This window comes from Panthera tigris, chromosome C1 (genome assembly GCF_018350195.1).
Source record: "Panthera tigris isolate Pti1 chromosome C1, P.tigris_Pti1_mat1.1, whole genome shotgun sequence".
Taxonomy (NCBI): domain Eukaryota; kingdom Metazoa; phylum Chordata; class Mammalia; order Carnivora; family Felidae; genus Panthera; species Panthera tigris.
In genome coordinates this window covers 105,403,433-105,423,763 of record NC_056667.1, presented here as the reverse complement: position 1 = coordinate 105,423,763, position 20,331 = coordinate 105,403,433, and the positions used below count along the sequence as shown (strand labels likewise).

The window sequence follows — 20,331 nt, the reverse complement described above, 5'->3', positions numbered from 1 at the left end:
CCAGATGCCGGCTTCCCTCTCCTCCTCCCCACTGCGCCCCTCTCCTGGGTCTTCGCCTCCAGCACCGGGGACAGCTCCAGCCCCCGGAACAATGGACCCCACCTTAGGGCTCCTCTATAAATTCTCCATCTTAGTGTCTTGCCCAACTCGTGATTGGGGAGTAAGATGGGGGAAGGGTTATTATCAACAGGACCAGCTGCTCTTCTGGGGGTGGGAAGGGAGTCAGAGAGGAAGGAGATAGAAAGAGGGCGTGGCTCTTGTCTGGATTGTGCGTCCCTCTCCAGGGTAGAGAATTTGTATTCCACCCCTGAGACTGACATCACTGATGTCAGGGGAAAGGAGGTGGGAGTGGGGAGGGGGGTGTGGAGGGGGGAGGTTTTTGTTGAGGAGAGCGCGGCCGGAGAGCAGAGCTCCGGGACCCAGGTGACCGGGAAAGCAGGCAGCCCCAGCAGCGGGAGCAGCCGGCAGCAGCCCAGGCCCGGGGACCAGGGTGGGGGTGGGAGGGGGGCTGAGGGGAGGAGCTGAAGGGGGGCGGCAGGGCAAAAGGGACCCCCGGAGCCCTGCCGCCATCAGAGATCCAGCATCTGGCATCAGGGATCTTCGGACCCAGCAGAAGGATCAGCCACAGGGGAGGTGTCCTCCCGGGAAAGCCAACGAGAGCTCCACCTGCCCCACATCAGGAGTGCCCCCACCCCTGAAGCTGCTGGCAACCTACCAGGCCCCTCCCCCCTAAGCCTCCTTCTCCATCACCCTCTGCAGGCCCTTTCCCCCTCCAGCTCTTAGCCCCCAGTCCCCAGCGCCCCTGATACCACCCTGATCCTCCAGGTTCTGAGCACACTGACCCTCATCCTGGGATATCTGCCAGATCTCTGGGAGGGAGGTCATTTGTCTGGGCTATGCCCCCTGGTGGCATGACAGTGTCTGCCTAGACCCCTGACCCCTAGCCCTCAACTCCCTGGGCCTCCTTTGTGTGAAGACCTGCCCCTCTGCTCAGCACTGTGGTTGGGGGCCAAAGGGAAAGCCAGCTCCGGCTGGGCCCCGGCCCCCACCACTTGCCTCCTTGCTGGGCAGCTCCCCTTGGCCTTTGGGCCTCTCCCTGATCCCTTCGGCCCCTTCTCCTGGGCCGCCCCAATGAAGGAGCCGGATGCCATCAAGCTGTTTGTGGGGCAGATCCCGAGGCATCTGGAGGAAAAGGACCTGAAGCCCATCTTCGAACAGTTTGGTCGGATCTTCGAGCTGACTGTCATCAAGGACAAGTACACCGGGCTGCACAAGGGTGAGGGGTCAGGCCAGGCTGGAGAGGTGTCAGGGGTGGGAGGGGAGGCTGGGAGGAGGGGAAGCCAGCCTGGAGGGCCTGAGTGGCTGGAAAAGACGAATGTGGAAGGAAAGAGTTCAGGGGCTAAGGAGTCGATGGAAGGGCTGGAAAAGAACAGCCAGGGTGAGCAGGGACTCAGATGCAGGCCCGAGGAGGACCTCTTTGGGGGAAGAGTCGTGGAGGGGGATGCAGAGATGTGGATCCTAGAGATGGGGGGTGGGTGGAGGGGTGGGGGTGGTGGTGGTGGTGGTGGTGGTGTGGATGAACTCAAAGAAGGATGAAGGACCAAGAGATCTGGTTTGGGAAATAAGGAACCCAGCAAGTGCGCGCGTGAGTGCGTGCGCGCACGCGTGTGTGTGTGTGTGTGTGTGTGTGTGTGTGTGTGTCTGCGTGTATGCGTGCACACGTGGCTGCGAATGTTAGTGACCTCAGACATTATTGGGGTGGGGGTCAACGTAGTAAGAGTGGACAGGGACTGGGCAGGGCAGCTCCAGGACCCAAGAAAGGGACCTGAGAAGCAGGGTATGATGGACAGAGACTGGTACAGATCTGGGAAGTATGGGGGCAGGAAGTTAAGAGCGCTGGGCCAAGAGGCACTCCTCTGGCCTGTCCAGGGCTGTGCACTCTCACTAAGCAGGGTCAGGCCCCGGTCAGGACTTAGAGAGCTCCAGGCACTGGGGGTGGGGGTAGGGGTGGGGGCCACTCTCTCCCCCTCCACCGGCCTAGAGACTTGTAGGGAACTGCTCTCCCCTTTTCTTCTCCTCTATCTCACTCTCCACCCTCCACCTGCCTCCCTCAGAGTTGGAGAGAGATGAGGAATTGGGAAAATGGAGAGGAGAGGGGTGATAGGGACCAAGATGGAGGGAGGTGGAGGCGAAGGAGAAGGGGAAAATAGGCCAGCTGTAAGGAAGAGAGGAACACATTGCGCACTTGTCTGGCCAGCACATTCTCCTTCTACCCCAACACCAAGCCCCCTCTCCGGATATCACCACCATATAAACCTCCCAGGCTCTGGGGTTCTGCCCCAAGACTCCCTGGGGTGAAATGTCTGGGCCCTCAGACAGGTCCCCACTCCCGCAGGCAGAAGGTGGAAAGAAGAGACAAGCCTCCCAGTCCTTAGTCTCACGGTGCGGGGAGACTTTTAGGGAGAGGAGACCAGGGACTCACCCCCACCCGGTCTCTTTGCCCCTGCCCCTCCTCAGGATGTGCCTTCCTGACATACTGTGCCCGCGATTCAGCCCTGAAGGCCCAGAGCGCCCTGCACGAACAGAAGACGCTTCCAGGGGTGAGTCCCGTATTTGCAGGGCCAGGGGGCTGAGAAGGGCCCTAGAAGGGACAGGGGGCTCACCACCTTCCTGAGACATGGAGCTCATTTTCTACCTCCTCTCAACACCAGGAAGCACCCCTCTCCTTCTAACACCCCTCTTTATTGCTGAAGATGCATGCATTTTTCTACCTGGAGAGAAGACAGACAGCAATTAGCAGAGCAAATGCGACCTTTGTAAGGAGGAGATGCAGCCCTGTCCCCACTTCCCAACCTGCTCTTGGGGCAACACTTAGAGAGAGTTCAGCTGGTTGGGAAGCAGCTGGTTGGGAAGCGTGGGGATAGACTTTGACCACCAAGTGTGCAGCAAAATGAGCAGGAGGCACCCAGGCACTCTTGTGGCTCTGCAGGGGCAGCTGGTGTCTGCTGGACTTCCATCTTTGTCTGTGCTGGCTTCTGAACTCTAACAGACTCCCCCATGTCTCCTAGGAAGAGCCTCGGGCATTAGAGTGGAGTAGGGCCCCGGTGGGCCCCGGGCTGGGGGTCAAGCAGGGGCAGGGGCAGACCTCATTGCGGACGATGCCCAAAGTGTGCCCAGGGTAGCAGGGGTGCCTGCCCACAGCCATTGACTCTCTCCTGCAAGGTCAGAGCTCTTTTTCTCTTCTTCTGAGACAGGCTTGCAGATTGCCCCAGGCCTGGGCTGGCAGGGATGGAGAATCTTGGGCTGTCCCCAGTCATGCACCTGGGGGGGAAGGATATACCATTCCATGCTGCTATCTGTCCGCTTCCGCTGTCTTCCGCCCTGTGAGCTCAGGATGTAGTACTGAGAGCTAACCCCACCCCTACCCTCCGCAAACATTTGCTGAGCACAACCTGGGTGCTGGAGACACACGTGTCGCAGCCTCTGCCCCTTCCCCCATGTGGGAAATGGAGAAAAAGGCTGATTCCCCATCTCTTCCTGGAGGGAAATAGACAGATGGGCAAAGAGGGTGGGGGCATCCAGGAAAGTTAGAACTGCTTCAACCACTCCCAACTTCAAACCTTCAGTAGGTCTGTGCGCCCCCCTCCCCGTGGCCCTCAACCCTTGAATGCACAGGAGAGCAAATCTTGCAGCCAAGCTGGCTTTCAGCCCGCCGCCTCATCCTAGCTGGTGACCAGGCAGCCAGGACAGCCATTGCCCATGGAATCAAGGACCTGGGCGAGTGTGTGAGAAGGCTTGGGATCCAGGGATCCCACGGGTGTGGGTGTGCGTGCACGTGTGTGCGCCCTGCCAGGCTGGGTGTGTGGGTGTAGGTACACACGTCCCCGGGCAGCCTGGTTTCCATCACGTCACATCTCAACTTTCCTTTCCTTCCTTTTCTCTGTGGACACCCTGACAGATCAGTAGTTTTCAAATCTCTGTCACCGTGTCTCCGGCTCTTTCTGTTGTCTTGCTCTCGGAGCCCCCCACCACGGGAACCAGAAGGGGTCAGGGAGAAGGCAGAGAGAAGAAGGGAGCCTAGAGTGTGGACTTGGTGACAGGGATGGCCTGGGGGTGGACATAAGCCCCCAGGGCCTTCTGTGCCAGCCGGGGCACCTGTCATGGGTCTGCCCCCTCCAGCTGCCTGTGTGCTCAGGCAGGGCTCCAGCTGCCCAGGGTGTAGAAAGGCGCCACCTCCCCTTCCAGAAAAAATAGGCCCAGGGTGGGAGGTAAGGGAGAAGAGCGACTGGTTAATGATTGTCTAGCCCTGCCCCTGTGTGAGCTCTCAGGTGACACTGAGGCCTCCACTTTGGCCCTTGCCTCAGGGGACAGAATCCAGGTTGTCCTGACAGAGCCTTATCTAATAGGAAATGGGGGATTCTGTCCTCTATAGGGCCCCACATTCTGGGGGCGCGGGGGAGCAGATCAGGGCAGTCTAGGGGAGCAGATGTCTGTGACCAGGCTCTGCCTACCCCTTTGTACCCCCCCCCCAGGTCTTTTCTCTGCCACCTGCCGTCCTGGCAGTGTTGTTTGTGCATGTGTGTGCACACAAGTGTGTATAGTGTGCCAGCTCTGTGGGAAGTTCTTCCTGCTGTCTAACCTCTACACCCTCCTAATATGGGCTCTTTCTGTTTTTTTTTTTAAGAGATTTTATTTTTAAGTAATCTCTACACCCAGCGTGGGGCTTGAACTCACAACCCCAAGATCAAGAGTTGGTGCCCCACTGACTGAGCCAGCCAGGCACCCCAGTACAGGCTCTCTTTTACTGGGAGCATTTAGCTCTTTCTCCTTTCTCCTCATCTTTGTCACCCCAGAATCTGGAAGGTGCCACCATATTAGGGTGATGCTTAAGCTGCAGAGAGGAAGAATGGAGGCTGGGCCTGTGGCTGTCAAGCCCCATTTCCTTTTCTCTCCCCTGAGTATTCCCAGGAGGGGCTCTGCCAGAAGCCCCTGGATTCCTCCTGCCAGCAGGGTGTGGCCTCCTGGGGAGGGACTCTTCCTGCCTAGCCTGCCCTACCGCCTTTGCTTGGGCCCAAATCCCACTCTGGAGACATGGGCCCTCACTGTCGGCTCATTGTGGGGCCAGTGGACTCTGCCCCCATGGAGAGGACCCGTGTGCAGTCCTGGACACTTGGAGGAAGGAAGTCTGGAGCCAGGGATGGTAGAGCAGCAGGCCTGTGCCCTCGGGAGAATCAGATTTGCTGGAAATAATGAGCTCTTCCTGGAAGTGGGGTCTTTGCTACTGGGGATGAGGATGAGGGTCTTATGAGTGACCAAGCTGGTGGGGGGCCTGAGTGATACTTGAAGTATAAATAGCTTCTTCTTCTTTGGGAGGCCCTTGGGAGGGTTTATCACCTGGCTGGCGGTGGCTAGGGAAGAGAGGCGCCCGGCTCCCGGTTGCCAGGTAAACAGGGCCCAGCTGGACTCAAGGGAGGGGGCAGGTGTGCCCGAGCTGAGCTAACAAAGAGCGAGCTTCCCACAGGAAGTGCCAGGCCAAGAAGGAGAGGCTGGGCATGGGGCAGCTGCCTGTGAGGGAGTGAGGGGACCCTTCCATTCAGTGTGGTCTGTGCTGTGGCCTGTGCGCTTGCGTGTGTCTTTGTGTGAATCCATATCAGCTGATATTTATTGAGGTGCTATTTTTGTGCCTGGGAGCCTGTGCAGCAAGGGAATGGCATCCTTTCTCTCTGGGTCTCAGCCCCCCTCCCCCCAACTGGAATAGCAAATCCTCAGGGGCTTTTGGGAAGGGGTTAGTGTCAAGGAAAGAATTCCCTGATGCTGTGAAAGCACCCTGGTTAGGATTCTACCTCTTCTGTAGGGGGGTGGCTGGTGCTGAGGAGCACAGCGAGGGGGAGGGTACATGACTGAGAGCCCTGAGCATCTGACACCCCCACACACACACCTCTCTGTCACACGCGCGCACACACACACACACTCCTGAAGAGATTGAGTCTCTCGATGGGATAATCCCAGATTGCTGGAGGATAAAGCTGGGGGCAGATTGGCTGGAGGATTTGGGGGACCGTGACCCACCTCCTCCAACCAGCTGCTCTCAGATCCATAAATGGGGGTAGGGCAGGGCAGGAGTGTCAGCTGAGGTGGGACTTAGATTGGATCCAGGGCTGGGGATACCTCACCAGCAGAGTCCAGTCAGGCTGTCTGGGATGACCTGATGCTGGGGAAGAGGGTCCAGGGTGAGAAGGGGCAGGAGGCAACGATCAATCCTGCCCTTCTTTGTGTGAGGCACACAAGATCTCCAAAAGGCTAGAACATTAGAGCGGAGGGGAACCTGACTCACCACCACCGGATCTGCCCCCACTGTTTTACAGATGAGGAAATTGAGGCCTTGAGGAGAAAAGTGACTTATCCAAGGTCACCCAGCTAGTGAGTGGTGGGGCCAGTCCTGAGCCCCAGGCCAATGCCTTTCCTGCAGATACCTGTAGCCCCCCGAGAATGTAGATAAATGGTTTCTTTTGTTAATATTTATTTTTGGTCGCTGGAGCTAGGACTGCCCCACCATCGGATGAGCGGGGTGGGGTGACAGGTGTGGCCCCGATGGTCCTAGTCCGCAATAGCAAAGTATTTTCAGACATGAAAACACTGAGTCCTTCCCCTCCCTCCAGTTCTGAAGGTGCTTCCCACCCTAGTTAAGGAAGTCAACCTGCAGGAGTCATTGCTAAGTCCTCTCACCAGACAAGAACATGGAGAGTGGAACTGGGGGGTGTCTGCTTTTCCACGGGAGACTGAACAAAGGGAGTGAGAAGGCAGAGCTCTGGAGGACTTCAGAGTACAGGGAGGGTCTTATACAAGCACGGGACAGCAGTTCCTCCTTCAGAGCCCTCTCAGCCGGGAGACACCAAGGATTTGATCTAGAGGAGGAAGGCAGGGGAAGGGACAGTGTGGCCCCAGCAGAGCCTGCTGGGCACACAGATCAGGAAGCTTGTCCTGGCCCCTCCCCCACCTCCCAGCCCCCACTGAATCTTCCACCCCCAGCACACCCTGTTCCCACCCCCCCCACACACACGCTCCTTCTCCGGGTGTGTGGAGCAGCAGAAGTGATGACGTCACCACGGTCGCCAGGGCGACGGGAGGGATAAATCAGGCTGAGTGGGCGGTTGCCATGGCGCGCATTCTCCCGTTGCCACGGAGACTGGGCATCTGCTCCCTTTGTGCTGCCCGAGTGCCTTCCCCCTGGGGTCAAGGGGTGTAGGGGGGCAGAAAGAGAGGCAGACACACCTCTAGGGGTCAGAAGGAAGTCGGGGCATCTGTGGGGTGTCCCTCGGTCTTGTCTTCTTCGGGGCTGCTTGATGGAGTGGCCTCTGTGGCTCCTACTTTGTAAAATCGAGGCAGCTCTTGCTGAATAGCCCTTTGGTTGGGCTCTGACTCCGAACCCAGGTCCTATGGGCAGTTCCATTCTCCCCCCAAAGAGAGCATCACTTATCCCTGGCCGTGTCACCTGAGGCCTCGCCGGAGCCTGGAGCCAGCCCCAGGAGCAGCCTCCTCTACATCCTCGCCTTCCACTGCCTCTAATCCGCTCAGGTCCTAATCCTAAACAAGATTAGGCCCATCCCTTTCTTCCCATCAGCAATTTAGGGCCTGGGGTTTACTCCCTCTAGCCTCTCTGCAGGTCCTGGCCTGGGGAGGGCTCTTGGGGGTGTGGGGGGGAGCTCCGAGCGGGTCCCCAGCAGTTGCCTTCTCTTCTCCCCTTTTAGATGAACAGGCCGATCCAGGTCAAGCCAGCCGACAGCGAGAGCCGAGGAGGTAGGTTCTGGACCTTTAGACTTTGGATTCAGTCGTTCCCCGCCAACCTGCAGGCCCCGGGGCTTGGAGAAGCTGAGGGACAGCCTCTCTGGAGGAAGAAAATTTGAGAATTCCAAAGGGTTCCCAGTCACGGTGGGGACTGGAGGCAGTGTGGCCAGAGGGGATGTGATCCAGCCCACTGTCGAGATGCCAAAACCGAAGCCTGGGGAAAAGTACAAGTCCTTCAGAACCCGGCTGAGCGCTCAGTGGAACTGGGCCCCATTGCCCCAGACATCACCAGTGTCACACGCTAGAAGCATTAGTTCCATGGTGAGGGGAGCCTCTGCAGCTCCAGGGAGCTGCTGAAGTTCATGAAAGGGCAGGATGTCTACCTGTCCCAAGCGGAAGTAGCCAGGAGGCCCTGAACATGCCCCTCCTCCTGTGCCCTACCCCCCCAGAAGACCGGAAGCTCTTTGTGGGGATGCTAGGGAAGCAGCAGACAGATGAGGACGTCAGAAAGATGTTCGAGCCTTTTGGGACCATAGACGAGTGCACTGTGCTCCGGGGGCCAGATGGCACCAGCAAAGGTACCCAGTCGCTACCCCTTCCCCAACTGGGCCCTCTGGCCTTCCTGCCCCTCCCCCATCGACTCCCCCGGGGCAACGGGGATGGTGGGGACCCGTGAGGGTGGGCACTCACCCTTTTCCTCATTGCTCTTGAATCCTGTAGGCTGCGCCTTTGTGAAGTTCCAGACCCACGCTGAGGCCCAAGCAGCCATCAACACCCTTCACAGCAGCCGGACCCTGCCAGTGAGCACCCCCACTTACATTCACATTTCAGATGGCATCTTCCCACTGTGACCCCTAGCCCTGTCCCTTACCTCCTAGCCTTGCCGTCCTCTCTGGCCTCCTCCACTGCTCCGCCTCTCCATCTCCTGTCTCTTCTCCCACCTTCCCGTACCCTCATCCCCACCGGCTGGGCATCTGAACACTTGCTTAGAGGCCCCGCGTGCCCTCTGCACATTAGCAGAGGGTCAACCCAAGGCACCTGTGGAGGGCTCTCCAGCAGAGCACACATCTCAAATGGAACTAGCTGACTCCAAAGCTTCCTCGGCAGAGGCAGGGCGAGGCTTTAGCAGGAACTTGGTCCAGACGATGCAACACTGGAGAGAGCACTGCATTCCAGATTCTGAGATTCTACAACAGTTCTTGCAAATGTTCTTGGGTTGGGTTTTTATTTAGTGCAGGGTGGTATTAAAATGTGAGGCTTCATCCTCTGAGCACACCACGAGGACTGGGGTGCGGGAGTAGGAGTCACGGTGGGGGGCTGTGGCAGCTACAGGCACGACCAGCCTGAGATTAAACATTTGTTGTGGTTGATCCACCCTGGGGATAACTTCTGGCCCAGATGCCTCACGGAGAGGCCAGAGATGCCCTTTGGATTCTAGTCAGCCTTTCCCTTTTCAAGCACATGCCTTCAAGTTCCTCAACTTTTTCTAGTGTCTGGCACACCCTGGCACAGGGGGAGAGTGGGATTAAAATCTCCGCCTTTGCCGGAGGCACAGTGATGGCTGCTCTCCCAAAGAGGCCAAGCCTTCATGGGTGGAACTGAGGCTGGGTCCTGAGGGCTCTGAAAGGAAAGACCCCAACCCTGTCCCTCTGACCACACGTGCGGCCCATGCCCAGGGTGCCTCGTCCAGCCTGGTGGTGAAGTTTGCTGACACGGAGAAGGAGCGAGGTCTCCGCCGAATGCAGCAGGTGGCCACCCAGCTGGGCATGTTCAGCCCCATCGCCCTGCAGTTTGGAGCCTACAGCGCCTACACCCAGGCCGTGAGCACTGACCCCTGGTGCTGGGCACAGCCTGTCCCCAGCTCTTCCTGGCCTCCGGGACCCACCCCCATTCTCCCCGTGTCAAGGCCCAGGGTTGGGAGGGGAGCCAGGCCAGGCACAGGGGACCCAGCCCCGCTGTCCTCTCTTCCCCACCCCCCAGCTGATGCAGCAGCAGGCAGCCCTGGTAGCGGCTCACAGTGCCTACCTCAGCCCCATGGCCACCATGGCTGCCGTGCAGATGCAGCACATGGCTGCCATCAATGCCAATGGCCTCATCGCCACCCCCATCACCCCATCCTCAGGTAAGGCCCAGGCAAGGCAGGCTGGGCTGGTGTGAATGGGACGAGTCAGATGAACTACCACATGGTGTGGGGGACTGTGGGGGGTGGGACACAGGGTACTCCCTCCCCCCCCCCGCCCCCCCCCCTCGTGCTCTGCACCCCGCCCCACCCTCACAGTGGGTGCCACCCTCCCCAGCCCAGAGCCCCGCGGCCCCCGTGGACCCCCTGCAGCAGGCCTACGCGGGGATGCAGCACTACACAGCTCGGGGGGGGGGACACAGGCCATGCTTCCTCCCTTCTGCCCTCAGACTTGCTGACTGGTTCTCTGCATTTGTGTGTGTGTGTGTGTGTGTGTGTGTGTGTCTGCATCTCTGCTCTGCTCTGGCGCTCCCTCCTCCCCCAGGAACCAGCACCCCTCCTGCCATGGCCGCCACGCCCGTCTCTGCGATCCCTGCCGCCCTGGGTGTCAACGGCTACAGCCCGGTGCCCACCCAGCCCACCGGGCAGCCTGCCCCCGATGCTCTGTATCCCAACGGGGTTCACCCCTACCCAGGTGGGGGTCTCCGCCTGCCCACCCCTCTCCCCAGCAACCATCCAAGCCGCCACTCCCCCTGCCGGCAGACAGCTGTGACACACCTTCCGGCCTCAGGCCTCTGGGTTAGAGGGTGCTTTGTCCTGCTCTGTCCTCCCTGGGCCGGGATGCTCCCTCCTGTTGCCAGCCAGAGAAGCTGAGGCTTCGGCCAGGGTTGCACAGCCAGTCACAGACTCCAGGCTCTGTGTGTTGGCGCGCTCTCCTGTCACGCCCGGCCCGTGGCCATCCCCCACTGCTGTGCCCCCCCTCCGCCGCCCCCCCCACCTGCTGCCGTCCTGCCCCTCCCGCCGTCTCCCTCCCCCCGCCGCCCCCCCCCCCTCGTGCTCTGCACCCCGCCCCACCCTCACAGTGGGTGCCACCCTCCCCAGCCCAGAGCCCCGCGGCCCCCGTGGACCCCCTGCAGCAGGCCTACGCGGGGATGCAGCACTACACAGGTGAGGAGCCCCGAGCCCCTGACAGGAGGGACCAAGCGGGATGGGGGCTGGGCTTTGAGGCGACCTGCCAGCCACCCCTTCAGGCTTCCCGACCACGGGTCCCACCTTTAGGGGCAGGGCACCCAGAGTCACAGGCAGCCCCTTTCCTGCCTCCTCTCTGCCCTGTCGACCTCACTGGCCTGGGCTATCGGGGAGGGAGATGGGGTGGCCAGAGCGCACTGGAGGCCAGGGGGATCCCGGGACCCCCATTAGCTCTGTCTGTTTTCCTACCCCAGCAGCCTACCCAGCAGCCTACAGCCTGGTTGCGCCCGCGTTCCCACAGCCTCCCGCCCTGGTCGCCCAGCAGCCCCCCCCTCCTCCCCAGCAGCAGCAGCAACAGCAGCAGCAGCAGCAGCAGCAAAGGGAAGGTGCGGCCTGGGGGGGGTCCCCCCGGCTGCCAGCCTTCAGGGATGGAAAGTGCCCTTGTCCTGGGCTGGGGACTCCCTGTTGCCTGCTCCAAGCCTGGCTCTGTCCCCTCGTGTGGGAAGAAAGCGAGTGGGGATGAAGTGTCTGGCACCGCACGTATGCAGGGGGCTGGGACTGGAGGGTCCTTCGGGGCCTGCTTTCCCTGGGGCCAGTCACCAAGCTCTTCCTCTGTCTCTGCTGCTGCCACCTAGGCCCTGACGGCTGCAACATCTTCATCTACCACCTGCCCCAGGAGTTCACGGACTCAGAGATCCTCCAGATGTTTGTCCCCTTTGGCCATGTCATCTCAGCCAAAGTCTTTGTTGACCGGGCCACCAACCAGAGCAAGTGTTTTGGTAAGAATAGGATGATCCCAAACCTGAAATACGGCACGTGTTGGCCACACTCCAGACGAGGACAAGGTCTGAGACGTTGGAAGACATTTAGGGTCGCGGTGGGCCCAAACTTTGAAACCCAGATTGTCCCAGAGTTGGAAAGAACCATTCCTTACGCCCGTGACATCCCATACCAGCTGCTGTCCGGGCTCAGCCCGTCCTCCAAATGCCACAGCTTCGCCCTTTCTCCTTGAGCACTGGTCACGTTCATGCTCCATGAGGTCTGGAAGAGGCTCAGCAAGTGGAGTTTTTTGCCTTCGAGTCTTTGAAAGGTTGCTTCAGGGGAGAAAGGGCTTTGTCCTCCTTGCTTGAGGGGTCACATAGGGCCAAAAGGGGTGTTTGCAAAAGGCAGGTTCAGAGTTATCCAGGCTAAGGCAGGGGCTGCCCTTCAAAGAGTGCCAGAAAGACTGTCCTAGTGCATGTGACTGGCTGGACTGCATTCATTCACTCAACCCATCGATCAGCAGCTACCTATCGAATGCCTACCATGTGCCAGGCAGCTCTCCAGGCATCCGGGATCCCTGGAGGAAGTAGGGTGGTGCCCGGGAACCAAAGAGCAGGTTCTGGCCCTAAGCACAGGCGAGTGAGGTGAGCTTGGGCCGGGCCTTATGCCCCTCTCACCTCAGGCTTTGTGAGTTTCGACAATCCGGCCAGCGCTCAGGCTGCCATCCAGGCCATGAACGGTTTCCAGATTGGCATGAAGCGCCTCAAAGTCCAGCTAAAGCGGCCTAAGGATGCCAACAGGCCCTACTGAGGGCCCCCAGGTGGGTCCTGCTCCCATCCTGTGACCTCTCCAGCTCCCGCACACTGAAGCCAGGGCCCTCACTCGGACTGCCCCACCTCCTATTCCCTCAGCCTCAGGGATGCCCACTCCCACCCCGCCCCTGATGCTGGGCACTTGAAGCAGGGATCTGGTATCACTCCCTCCACTACTGTGTTTCAACCACCTGAGTTATTCTCTCTCTCTCTCTCTCTCTCTCTTACACACACACACACACACACACACACACACATACACACACACTGTGACCCCAGAGGGAGCCAAGTCTGTCTATATCTGTGTCTACTCCCCAGATCTTCCTCAGTATCTGGTCTCGTTTGTCTGGTCAGTGTCCATGTGTTCGTGCGTCTCTCTCTCGTTTTCCTTTGGATCAGAATAGAATTAGGGGAGTAGAGTTGGGGGGGGGGGAAGGGGGCTGGCTGAGGATACTGGAGGGTCCTAGAATCATGGCTCCTGGAATATGCATTCTCCTGAGAGGTGGGGACATCAGACCTTCGGTGCCCTGGACTCCAGGTAGTATAGACTCTGGATTCTTACGTAATACAGATCCATGGGACAGTGGAGAGTTCACAGAACAGACTGGGGGGAGTCCAAGCTTCAGGCCTCCCAGGAGCAGCTTCAGTTCAGGTGGAGGAGGCCAAATAGAATGCCGGACTGCCTGAATTTTACTGAATGGGTCCCCTTCCCCGCACTGCCCATCACCACCCCACAGCCTCATGGCCTCAGAGCTGTGAACTTTGGTGACTTTTGTGTTTTATTTCCTTTGGGCCAAACCCCTGAAAAAACACAACCCAAGAACAATACCCACATTTTCTGTTTCTCCCCCTTTCCCCCCAATCCTGGCTGCTTAACTCCCCCCACCCTGGGGGCCCCCCAGCCCAGGGCCCGTGTCCATTGTCGGCCGAAGCCCCCATCCCCGGACCCCTGCTCCGGGCCCCTGTAAGTTGCATGGAACGAGCGTGTTGTCTTTGGAGCCGATTGTTTGTTATTTGGGGAGGGGGCCGTGGAGGGAAAGCGCCCTTCAGCCCAGGGTCAGGGCCGGGGGCAGCTCGCGGGATGTGCTTGGTCAACAGTGGTTGGTGACTGTGGTCTGTGTTCTGTGCATTTCTCTCTCGCTTTCTTTGTCCCTTTCTGGAAAGGAATGAGAGCGCTCTCCAGGGGCTGGGGGGGTCTTAGCCCTCAAGTCTGCAGCCCCAAGCCCAGCCCCAGGCCCTCACCTGGCCGCCTTGCTCTTTCTCCAGGTGTCTGCTGCCCCTTCTCCTCCTTTCTCTTAGCTGTCTCTGCCTGCCTGCCTGTTGTCTCACTCCTTTGCTTTGTCCCCTCCAGTCCCTGTCGCCGTGTCTTCCAGCCTTTCTCTCATGGGCTGTGTGAATATCTCCTTCTGAATGTCCTTTGGTTTCTTGTATCCTGGGCCCTCTCCCTCCTGTCTCCTCAGTCCCTTCCCCTTGTCCAACAGCTGGGGGGCTCCGTTTGGACTGAAGCCTTCCCGATGACCTGCCCCAGGTGGCCCCATCCTGTACTGCGTCGGCCAGCCCAGCTACCTCTTCCCCTGCAGGGCCTGCAGTGCACTGGCTCTGTCTTCCCCGCAGCTTCACCCACGTCTCCTTCCTTCGCAGGTCTGGAGACACCAGAGGAAGGGGCGCCACACCCCGCTCCCCATGACTGGCCCCAGCCCTCTCTGCACACCTGCCCAGGGCCTCCATGGGGCTCTGGGGCAAAAGCTGCTTCATAGCCCTGGGGGAGCAGGACACCGGCCCATCCCAGCACCCCGCCCCTCCTGAAGGGCCTGTTTCCTCCCAGGTGCCCTTTTGGCCTTTGTGAGGGACCAAGGGACAGGCTCGAAGGCTCCGGGGGATCTGCCTTCTGCTGGGGCTCCTGTGGTGACCTTCTGGGCCCAGCTTTCGCACTTGCGTCCCCCACCAGCGGGCCTGCGGCCCCGGGAGGGCAGCGGGGGCCTCCCACAAGCTCCCCACCTCACCTTTGCCCCAGCCTCTTCCCCACCTTAGGGGTTTCTCAGAAGCTGGTTCTCACACTCCCTGCCACCCTCAGCTAGAGGTAGAATATCCCTAGACCCTGGACCCTGGGCCCCCGGCCCTAAAACTCACTGCCTCCCCCATGGGCCCCTCTAAGGAGGGTGTGGGGGAGCCCTGAGGGCTGCCTCTCCACCAGTCAGCCACAGAGACCCTCCTCCTTTCACGAGGAAAAGACTTCCCGCGAACCCCTAAGAATGTTTACAGTCTCTGCTGGTCCCTCCGTGTAAATACCACTACCACCGTGCGTTATCCAGCCCGGCCCGGCCCGGATGCTGCCACCTCTCTTTCTGGGAGTTTAGACAATGTTTCCCTTGGATTTTTTCTCTCTCTTGATTTCTCCCTTTGCTTTGGGGGTAATTGGGTGTTTGGGAGGAGGGGTGTGGGGAGGGTGACAGGGGTTTATTACCTGATCATTTTCTTTAGAAAGAGGTTTTAGGGGAAAGAAACGGGTGGGGGGAGGGAGTGGTAAGGGGAGACTGGGGAGTCTGTTTCAGACACTTCTCTATGCTTAACTTATTTATTTATTGCATTTTACTTTTAAAGAGTTGGTCTTTTCTGTCTAAATAAAGAAAACAGTTTAAAAGCATCAAGTGAGAGTCTTGGAAGATTGAGGGTAGGGGATTTTGTGCACTGGGGAGGGGAGGAAGGGAGGCGTAGGAGAGAAGCTTGTCAGGAGGGTCCAAGACCTTTGAGCGGGCCCAGGCCTTGGCTGGCTTCACGATCCCATTCTTCCACCTTTCTTTAGGGCTTAATTCTAGAATGCTCTGTGGCAAGAAAGCAGGTCAGCAGGCCTCTTGTGTCCAGCCCTGTCCCTCTGAAGGCTGCGGACTTGAGTCTCACGTTCCCAATCCCCATTTCTCCCTTGTTCATGGGGGTGAGCTGTTACTGCACCCACCAGTGGGCATACAGGAAGCTAAGCCTTTGCTCTGTGAATTCTGTGGAAGGCCCTTCACGTGCATTTCCTCATCTAACCTCCCAACAGCCCTGTGAGGCAGGATGTAATTTTACAGACAGGTTAAAAAGGGCTTTGGAGGGCAATTAACTGACTTCCCCAGAGTCACAAAGCTACTAAGGGTGGCTGCAGGAAGGAGGCCCAGTCTGTCAGACTCCAAAGCCCACTTACTCTCACGAGTAGCAGGCTCAACCACAACCACCTGTTCTTTGACCCAAGGCAAATATCCCAACAAACATCAAGCAGGCTGCTGCAGGGACTCCCATCAAGCGGAAGTGGATTGCATAAGCCCTAAGGTCCCTCCACTTTGGTTCTTAGATCCTTCTCTGTGAACTACCTTAGGGCTGGGTTCAGGGAGCTCACACAGGTGCTATAGTCTGACTTCACAGCACCTGCACCCTGCTCCCCCGCCCTCGTTATGCCCCTGGCTTTAAACTTGTTTACTTACCTTCCAGCCCAGCCAGCCTTAGGCCAGAGCTGTTCCATCAGGATGTGTAAATCCCCACCAAGTCCCCCCACCTCTCCCCCACACATCTGCTTTCTCTTAAACTGCCCCAAACTGAGAGCAACATGTGAAGTATTATAGAAACATACCTGTGGACATTGTTTCAGGAAGAAAAGTTTCTTAGATTGGCAGAGATGAGGGATGGGGCCTTAGAAGGAAGAGAATCCAGCCAGGAGCATCCAAAATCTCAAATATAGGTGTGTGTGTGTGCATATGTGTGGTCACAGGCAGGCAGAAGTGTACATAGGGTATCAACACTAGAACTTTTCCCTAGGCCTCACAACAGTTTCTGGGTCAGGACAGAAAGACGGAAGGTGAATTGTAGACCAAAGGGCATGTCTCAGAGTGACATGCTGACTGCTGGGCTCTCCTGGGATGTGGGCTGTGGGAGCTGGGAGGCAATGGGACTGGGAAGCTTCCCACTCCCGGCATGTCCCCTGATGTCGGGCAGCCCCTCACCAAACACTGAAGACCACTGTCCCTACTCACCACTGTGCCCCTCCCTGCAAGTCTGCAGCCAGATTTTCTCAGAGAAGCAGTAAATATAAGTTGAATGAAGGAGACACAAGAGAGGTCTTTGGGGAGGAAACAAAACATTTTTAGGGCAGGGATTCTCCAGGTTCTTCTTCTTATTTTAATTCCAGTATAGTTAACATACAGTGTTATATTAGTTCCCAGTGTACAATATAGTGATGCAGCAATTCCATACATCACCCAGTGCTCATCATCTCCAGGTATTTTTTTTTTAATGTTTATTTTTGAGAGAGAGAGAGAGAGAGGGCACACAAGCAGGGGAGGGGCAGAGAGGGAGACACAGAATCCGAAGCAGGCTCCAGGCTCTGAGCTGTGGGCGTACAGCCAGATGCGGGGCTCGAACCCACGAACGATGAGTCCATGACCTGAGCTGAGGTCAGATGGACACTTAATGGACTGAGCCACCCAGGCACCCCTTCTCCAGGTATTTTGATGGCAAAACATAGGACGCTCAGAGACAGAAAGGAAGCTCTGAACTATTTCTTGTATAAACAGATTCCTCGGGCATCACATTGGCTTCAGATAGAGTAGGAAGGGTGCACAGGAGGGGTAGTTCTGTTAGCTCCTGGAGTTCACTACCACCTCTTCTGAGCAGAAGAGGCTGGCAGTAATAAAATGGGACCATAGAAGAGATAAGAAATGAGGACAATGGGATCCCCTAATTCAGACCAAGCAGGATGAAACTCCACTTCTTTGAAAATAATCAAGTTACTGTTCAAACGTTAATGGCAACATAAAGAGGAGGGAGAAGGGAATGAACCTCTTGAGGCAGAAGAGTGGAGCTGACAGGTTAATAGCAGGGATTGGGAGAAGCCTTCCATTTATAGAAACGAAAACAGACATTTAGAAAAATATCCTGAGCTAGGGGGGCTCCAGGGATGGGAGTGTGGCAGCGACAAGCCAGATAATTCCTCCAATGCATCCGTGTGCCCTGGCCATATTTTTAGAGCTTAGAAATGTACAAATGGCAGGCGAGGGGTCTCCCTTCCCCCCACCGCAGACCCTCCACAGCCTGTCCGATCTGCAGGGTGCCCTTTGTCTTTTCATTCTCCAGCTAAAATTTCAAAGCCTTCACAGCCTTGGCTTCTAGTATTTATGACTGCAGGCATTCCCACTCACGACCAAGACTATGCTCTTCTCCAAGTCTGACAACCTGAGCCAAATGTCTGGTCCTTTGAAGATTCTCGTTCTCTGGGCCTTATCTTGGTCTACTTCCCTGAGTAATCAGGCAGCTTCCTCTTGCCCCCACAAATGGAGTCTCCCTCCAATATATTGCATTCATCCACTCAATGATAAGGACTCCCAGGTGTGTGTTTCTAAGTGAACTTTTGTCCTGAACTCAGTCTAGGTACGGCCTTCCTCACAGGCACCACTGTTTACCCTCTCACGCCTCCTAGCCAATCCAACTGCAAAGTCCCACTCGTCCCCTCTCTCAAATCTATTGTTGACCTAGGCACACGTGCCTCTCCTCTCCATTGCCACCAAGTCCAGGCCACCCTCGTCCCACCAGCGCCCCCTGGTATCTTCATCTGTCTCTGCATTTCCCCTTCTATAACCACCGACCTACAAATTCATTCACAGACGGATGTTGAGTACATATTCCACTTTGTTCACCACTGTTTCCCCATCACCCTCAACAGTGCCCAGAACATTGGAAGGTGCTGAACAAATAAGAAGTAACTGCTACAGGGCGCCTGGGTGGCTCAGTCAGTCAAGGGTCTGGTTCTTGACTTTGGCTCAGGTCATGGTCTTATGGTTTATAAGTTCGAGCCCCAGCCGACAGCCTGACAGCACAAAGCCTGCTTGGGATTCTCTCTCTCCCTATCTCTTTGCCCCCTCCCCAACTCGCACACACATATGCTCTTACTCAAATAAACTAAGAAGAAAAAAAAAGTAACTGCTGGACATCTATATACCTAGATTTCTTATCCACGCCTAAATCATAATAGGTCCAAAGCTAAAACATTTTCTCCCTGTTTCAACTCTGAAGTATTTCTATTTTCTAGCCACCTAGACATGAAACCTTGGGAATCTTTTACTCCTGATACATGCATTCAATGTTATTCAATCACAAAAGATTTTACTTCCATAATTTTTTTCTCACACCCATGTTCTTCCTTTCAATCAGCACTGACCAACTAATCAGAACAGGGTCTTAATGGATTCTTCTGCATGTATTATGAAACAGCAATGTTTCTAAAATGCAGCTGATGAAAAAAACACAAACTACTTTGGCTTTTTTTTTTTTTAATGTAGAACGCTTCATCCTGGCGTCCATGGCTCTCCAAAGCCTCCCCTTCCATCTTATTCCTACACATTCCTGATTTCTTTTTTTTTTTTTTAATATTTATTTATTTTTGGGACAGAGCATGAACGGGGGAGGGTCAGAGAGAGGGAGACACAGAATCCGAAACAGGCTCCAGGCTCTGAGCTGTCAGCACAGAGCCCGACGCGGGGCTCGAACTCACAGACCGCGAGATCATGACCTGAGCCAAAGTCGGACGCTCAACCCACTGAGCCACCCAGGCACCCCACATTCCTGATTTCTAATCAAATGGGACTATTCACTGTTCATCTGGACAGGTTTGATCCTCCCCCTCCCATGGTTTTTCATTCCCACTTATAAACACCAGGCACATATGGGCTCAGTAAAGTTTGAACACCTTGTTGAAATCCTGCTCATCCTGGATGATTCACCTCAAACGCCACTTTCTTCATGATTTCCTTAACTGCTCCCCTGCAGAGGTCCCCCCTTTTCCCAGTCCTTATGGCACTCCCACCTTCCACTGCCGCACACGGTGTCATCGGTTCGTCTCTCATTCCTCTGCTGGACCGAAAGCTGACACAGTGGCTCTTATGTCTCCTTTGTCCTGCTGCCGTATTGGACACGATGTCCTGCATGTGGCAGGGAGCCAATAAATGTTTGTGGACTTAAGCTTCTGTAATTCAACTCTGCAATTCTATTTCTCTACAGATTCTTTCCTTGTTAAAGAAAACAAATTCTGCATCATCAGGTTCCACAGATTCCAATTATTCAATGCTGATGGCCAAGTGAAGGAGACCCAGAACAAATGTCTCTCCCCAGACTGTCAAAAGAAATGTCAACCTAGTCCTTGCTTTCATGGTCTTCAATCAAGGAGCAAAACCCCCTTCAATCAGGGGTAAAAAAAAATAAAATAAAAAGGTTTACAAATATATCCAGCCTAATACCAACGCTGAGATTTTGAGAACAGATTTGGCCTAGGAGCCCATGTACGGAGAGGAGGGGGCCAAACAGGCCACAGCACCTGAGATTCCTTGGTAACAACAGAGGACATCCAGGGCTACCCTGTCGGGGCTGTGGGCAGAGGAGGGGCACAACCACCCAGCGTGCCTGTCACTGTGCTGGCACTCATTAGGTCCCAGACCCCAGTTTCCTACCGAACTTGAACAATGAAACAGTGCATCACATGGCTGGGGCTGGGGACAGTGCCGGGCTCTACTGGCAGAGGCCAACGAGCCCTGTAATCCTTGCCCATGGCCCAGGGCTGGCCGGCACAACTAATACGGACACACCTGAGGGAGGAGAAGGCATTTTCATAGGAGTCACTGGAAATGGAACTTTAGGCAAAGGGCTTTCCGGCTTCTCCTCTTCCTGCCTGACTCTATCTCCCGCCCTCATGGGAGGACCAGCCAGGTGTTCCTTCCCATCTTCAGACGGATCTTTCTAACCCCAATCTCAAAGGCCCCTCCTTCACTCCTTCCCACACAACCCAAAGGATTGGTAGTCTAGGAA

General features: G+C 56.6%; 1 protein-coding gene and 1 long non-coding RNA gene across 7 annotated transcripts; one reads left to right on the top strand and one right to left on the bottom strand.

Annotated features, from left to right (window-relative positions):
- The first annotated feature begins 1,131 nt into the window (after positions 1 to 1,131).
- Positions 1,132 to 19,795, top strand: CELF3 (CUGBP Elav-like family member 3). Of its 6 annotated transcripts, none has more exons than XM_042994125.1 (13): positions 1,132 to 1,276; positions 2,518 to 2,600; positions 7,749 to 7,797; positions 8,235 to 8,363; positions 8,506 to 8,585; positions 9,462 to 9,605; positions 9,766 to 9,907; positions 10,290 to 10,439; positions 10,847 to 10,912; positions 11,188 to 11,319; positions 11,569 to 11,712; positions 12,378 to 12,515; positions 19,531 to 19,795. In XM_042994125.1, the coding sequence occupies exons 1-12, from the start codon at positions 1,132 to 1,134 to the stop codon at positions 12,503 to 12,505; spliced, it is 1,392 nt and encodes a 463-aa protein (XP_042850059.1). In that variant the 3' UTR covers positions 12,506 to 12,515; positions 19,531 to 19,795. The 6 variants fall into 6 exon arrangements, with proteins under 6 accessions (XP_042850059.1, XP_042850060.1, XP_042850061.1 ...); XM_042994126.1 differs by lacking the exon at positions 19,531 to 19,795 and adding an exon at positions 14,149 to 14,997 and having other exon boundaries at positions 8,238 to 8,363; XM_042994127.1 differs by lacking the exon at positions 19,531 to 19,795 and adding an exon at positions 14,149 to 14,997 and having other exon boundaries at positions 11,191 to 11,319.
- On the bottom strand, positions 7,851 to 8,912 carry LOC122240858. The gene is made up of 3 exons (XR_006220589.1): positions 8,824 to 8,912; positions 8,476 to 8,579; positions 7,851 to 7,999 (listed from the first exon to the last, which is right to left on the bottom strand). It is a non-coding gene; the product is annotated as an uncharacterized LOC122240858 (long non-coding RNA).
- Positions 19,796 to 20,331: the final 536 nt, after the last annotated feature.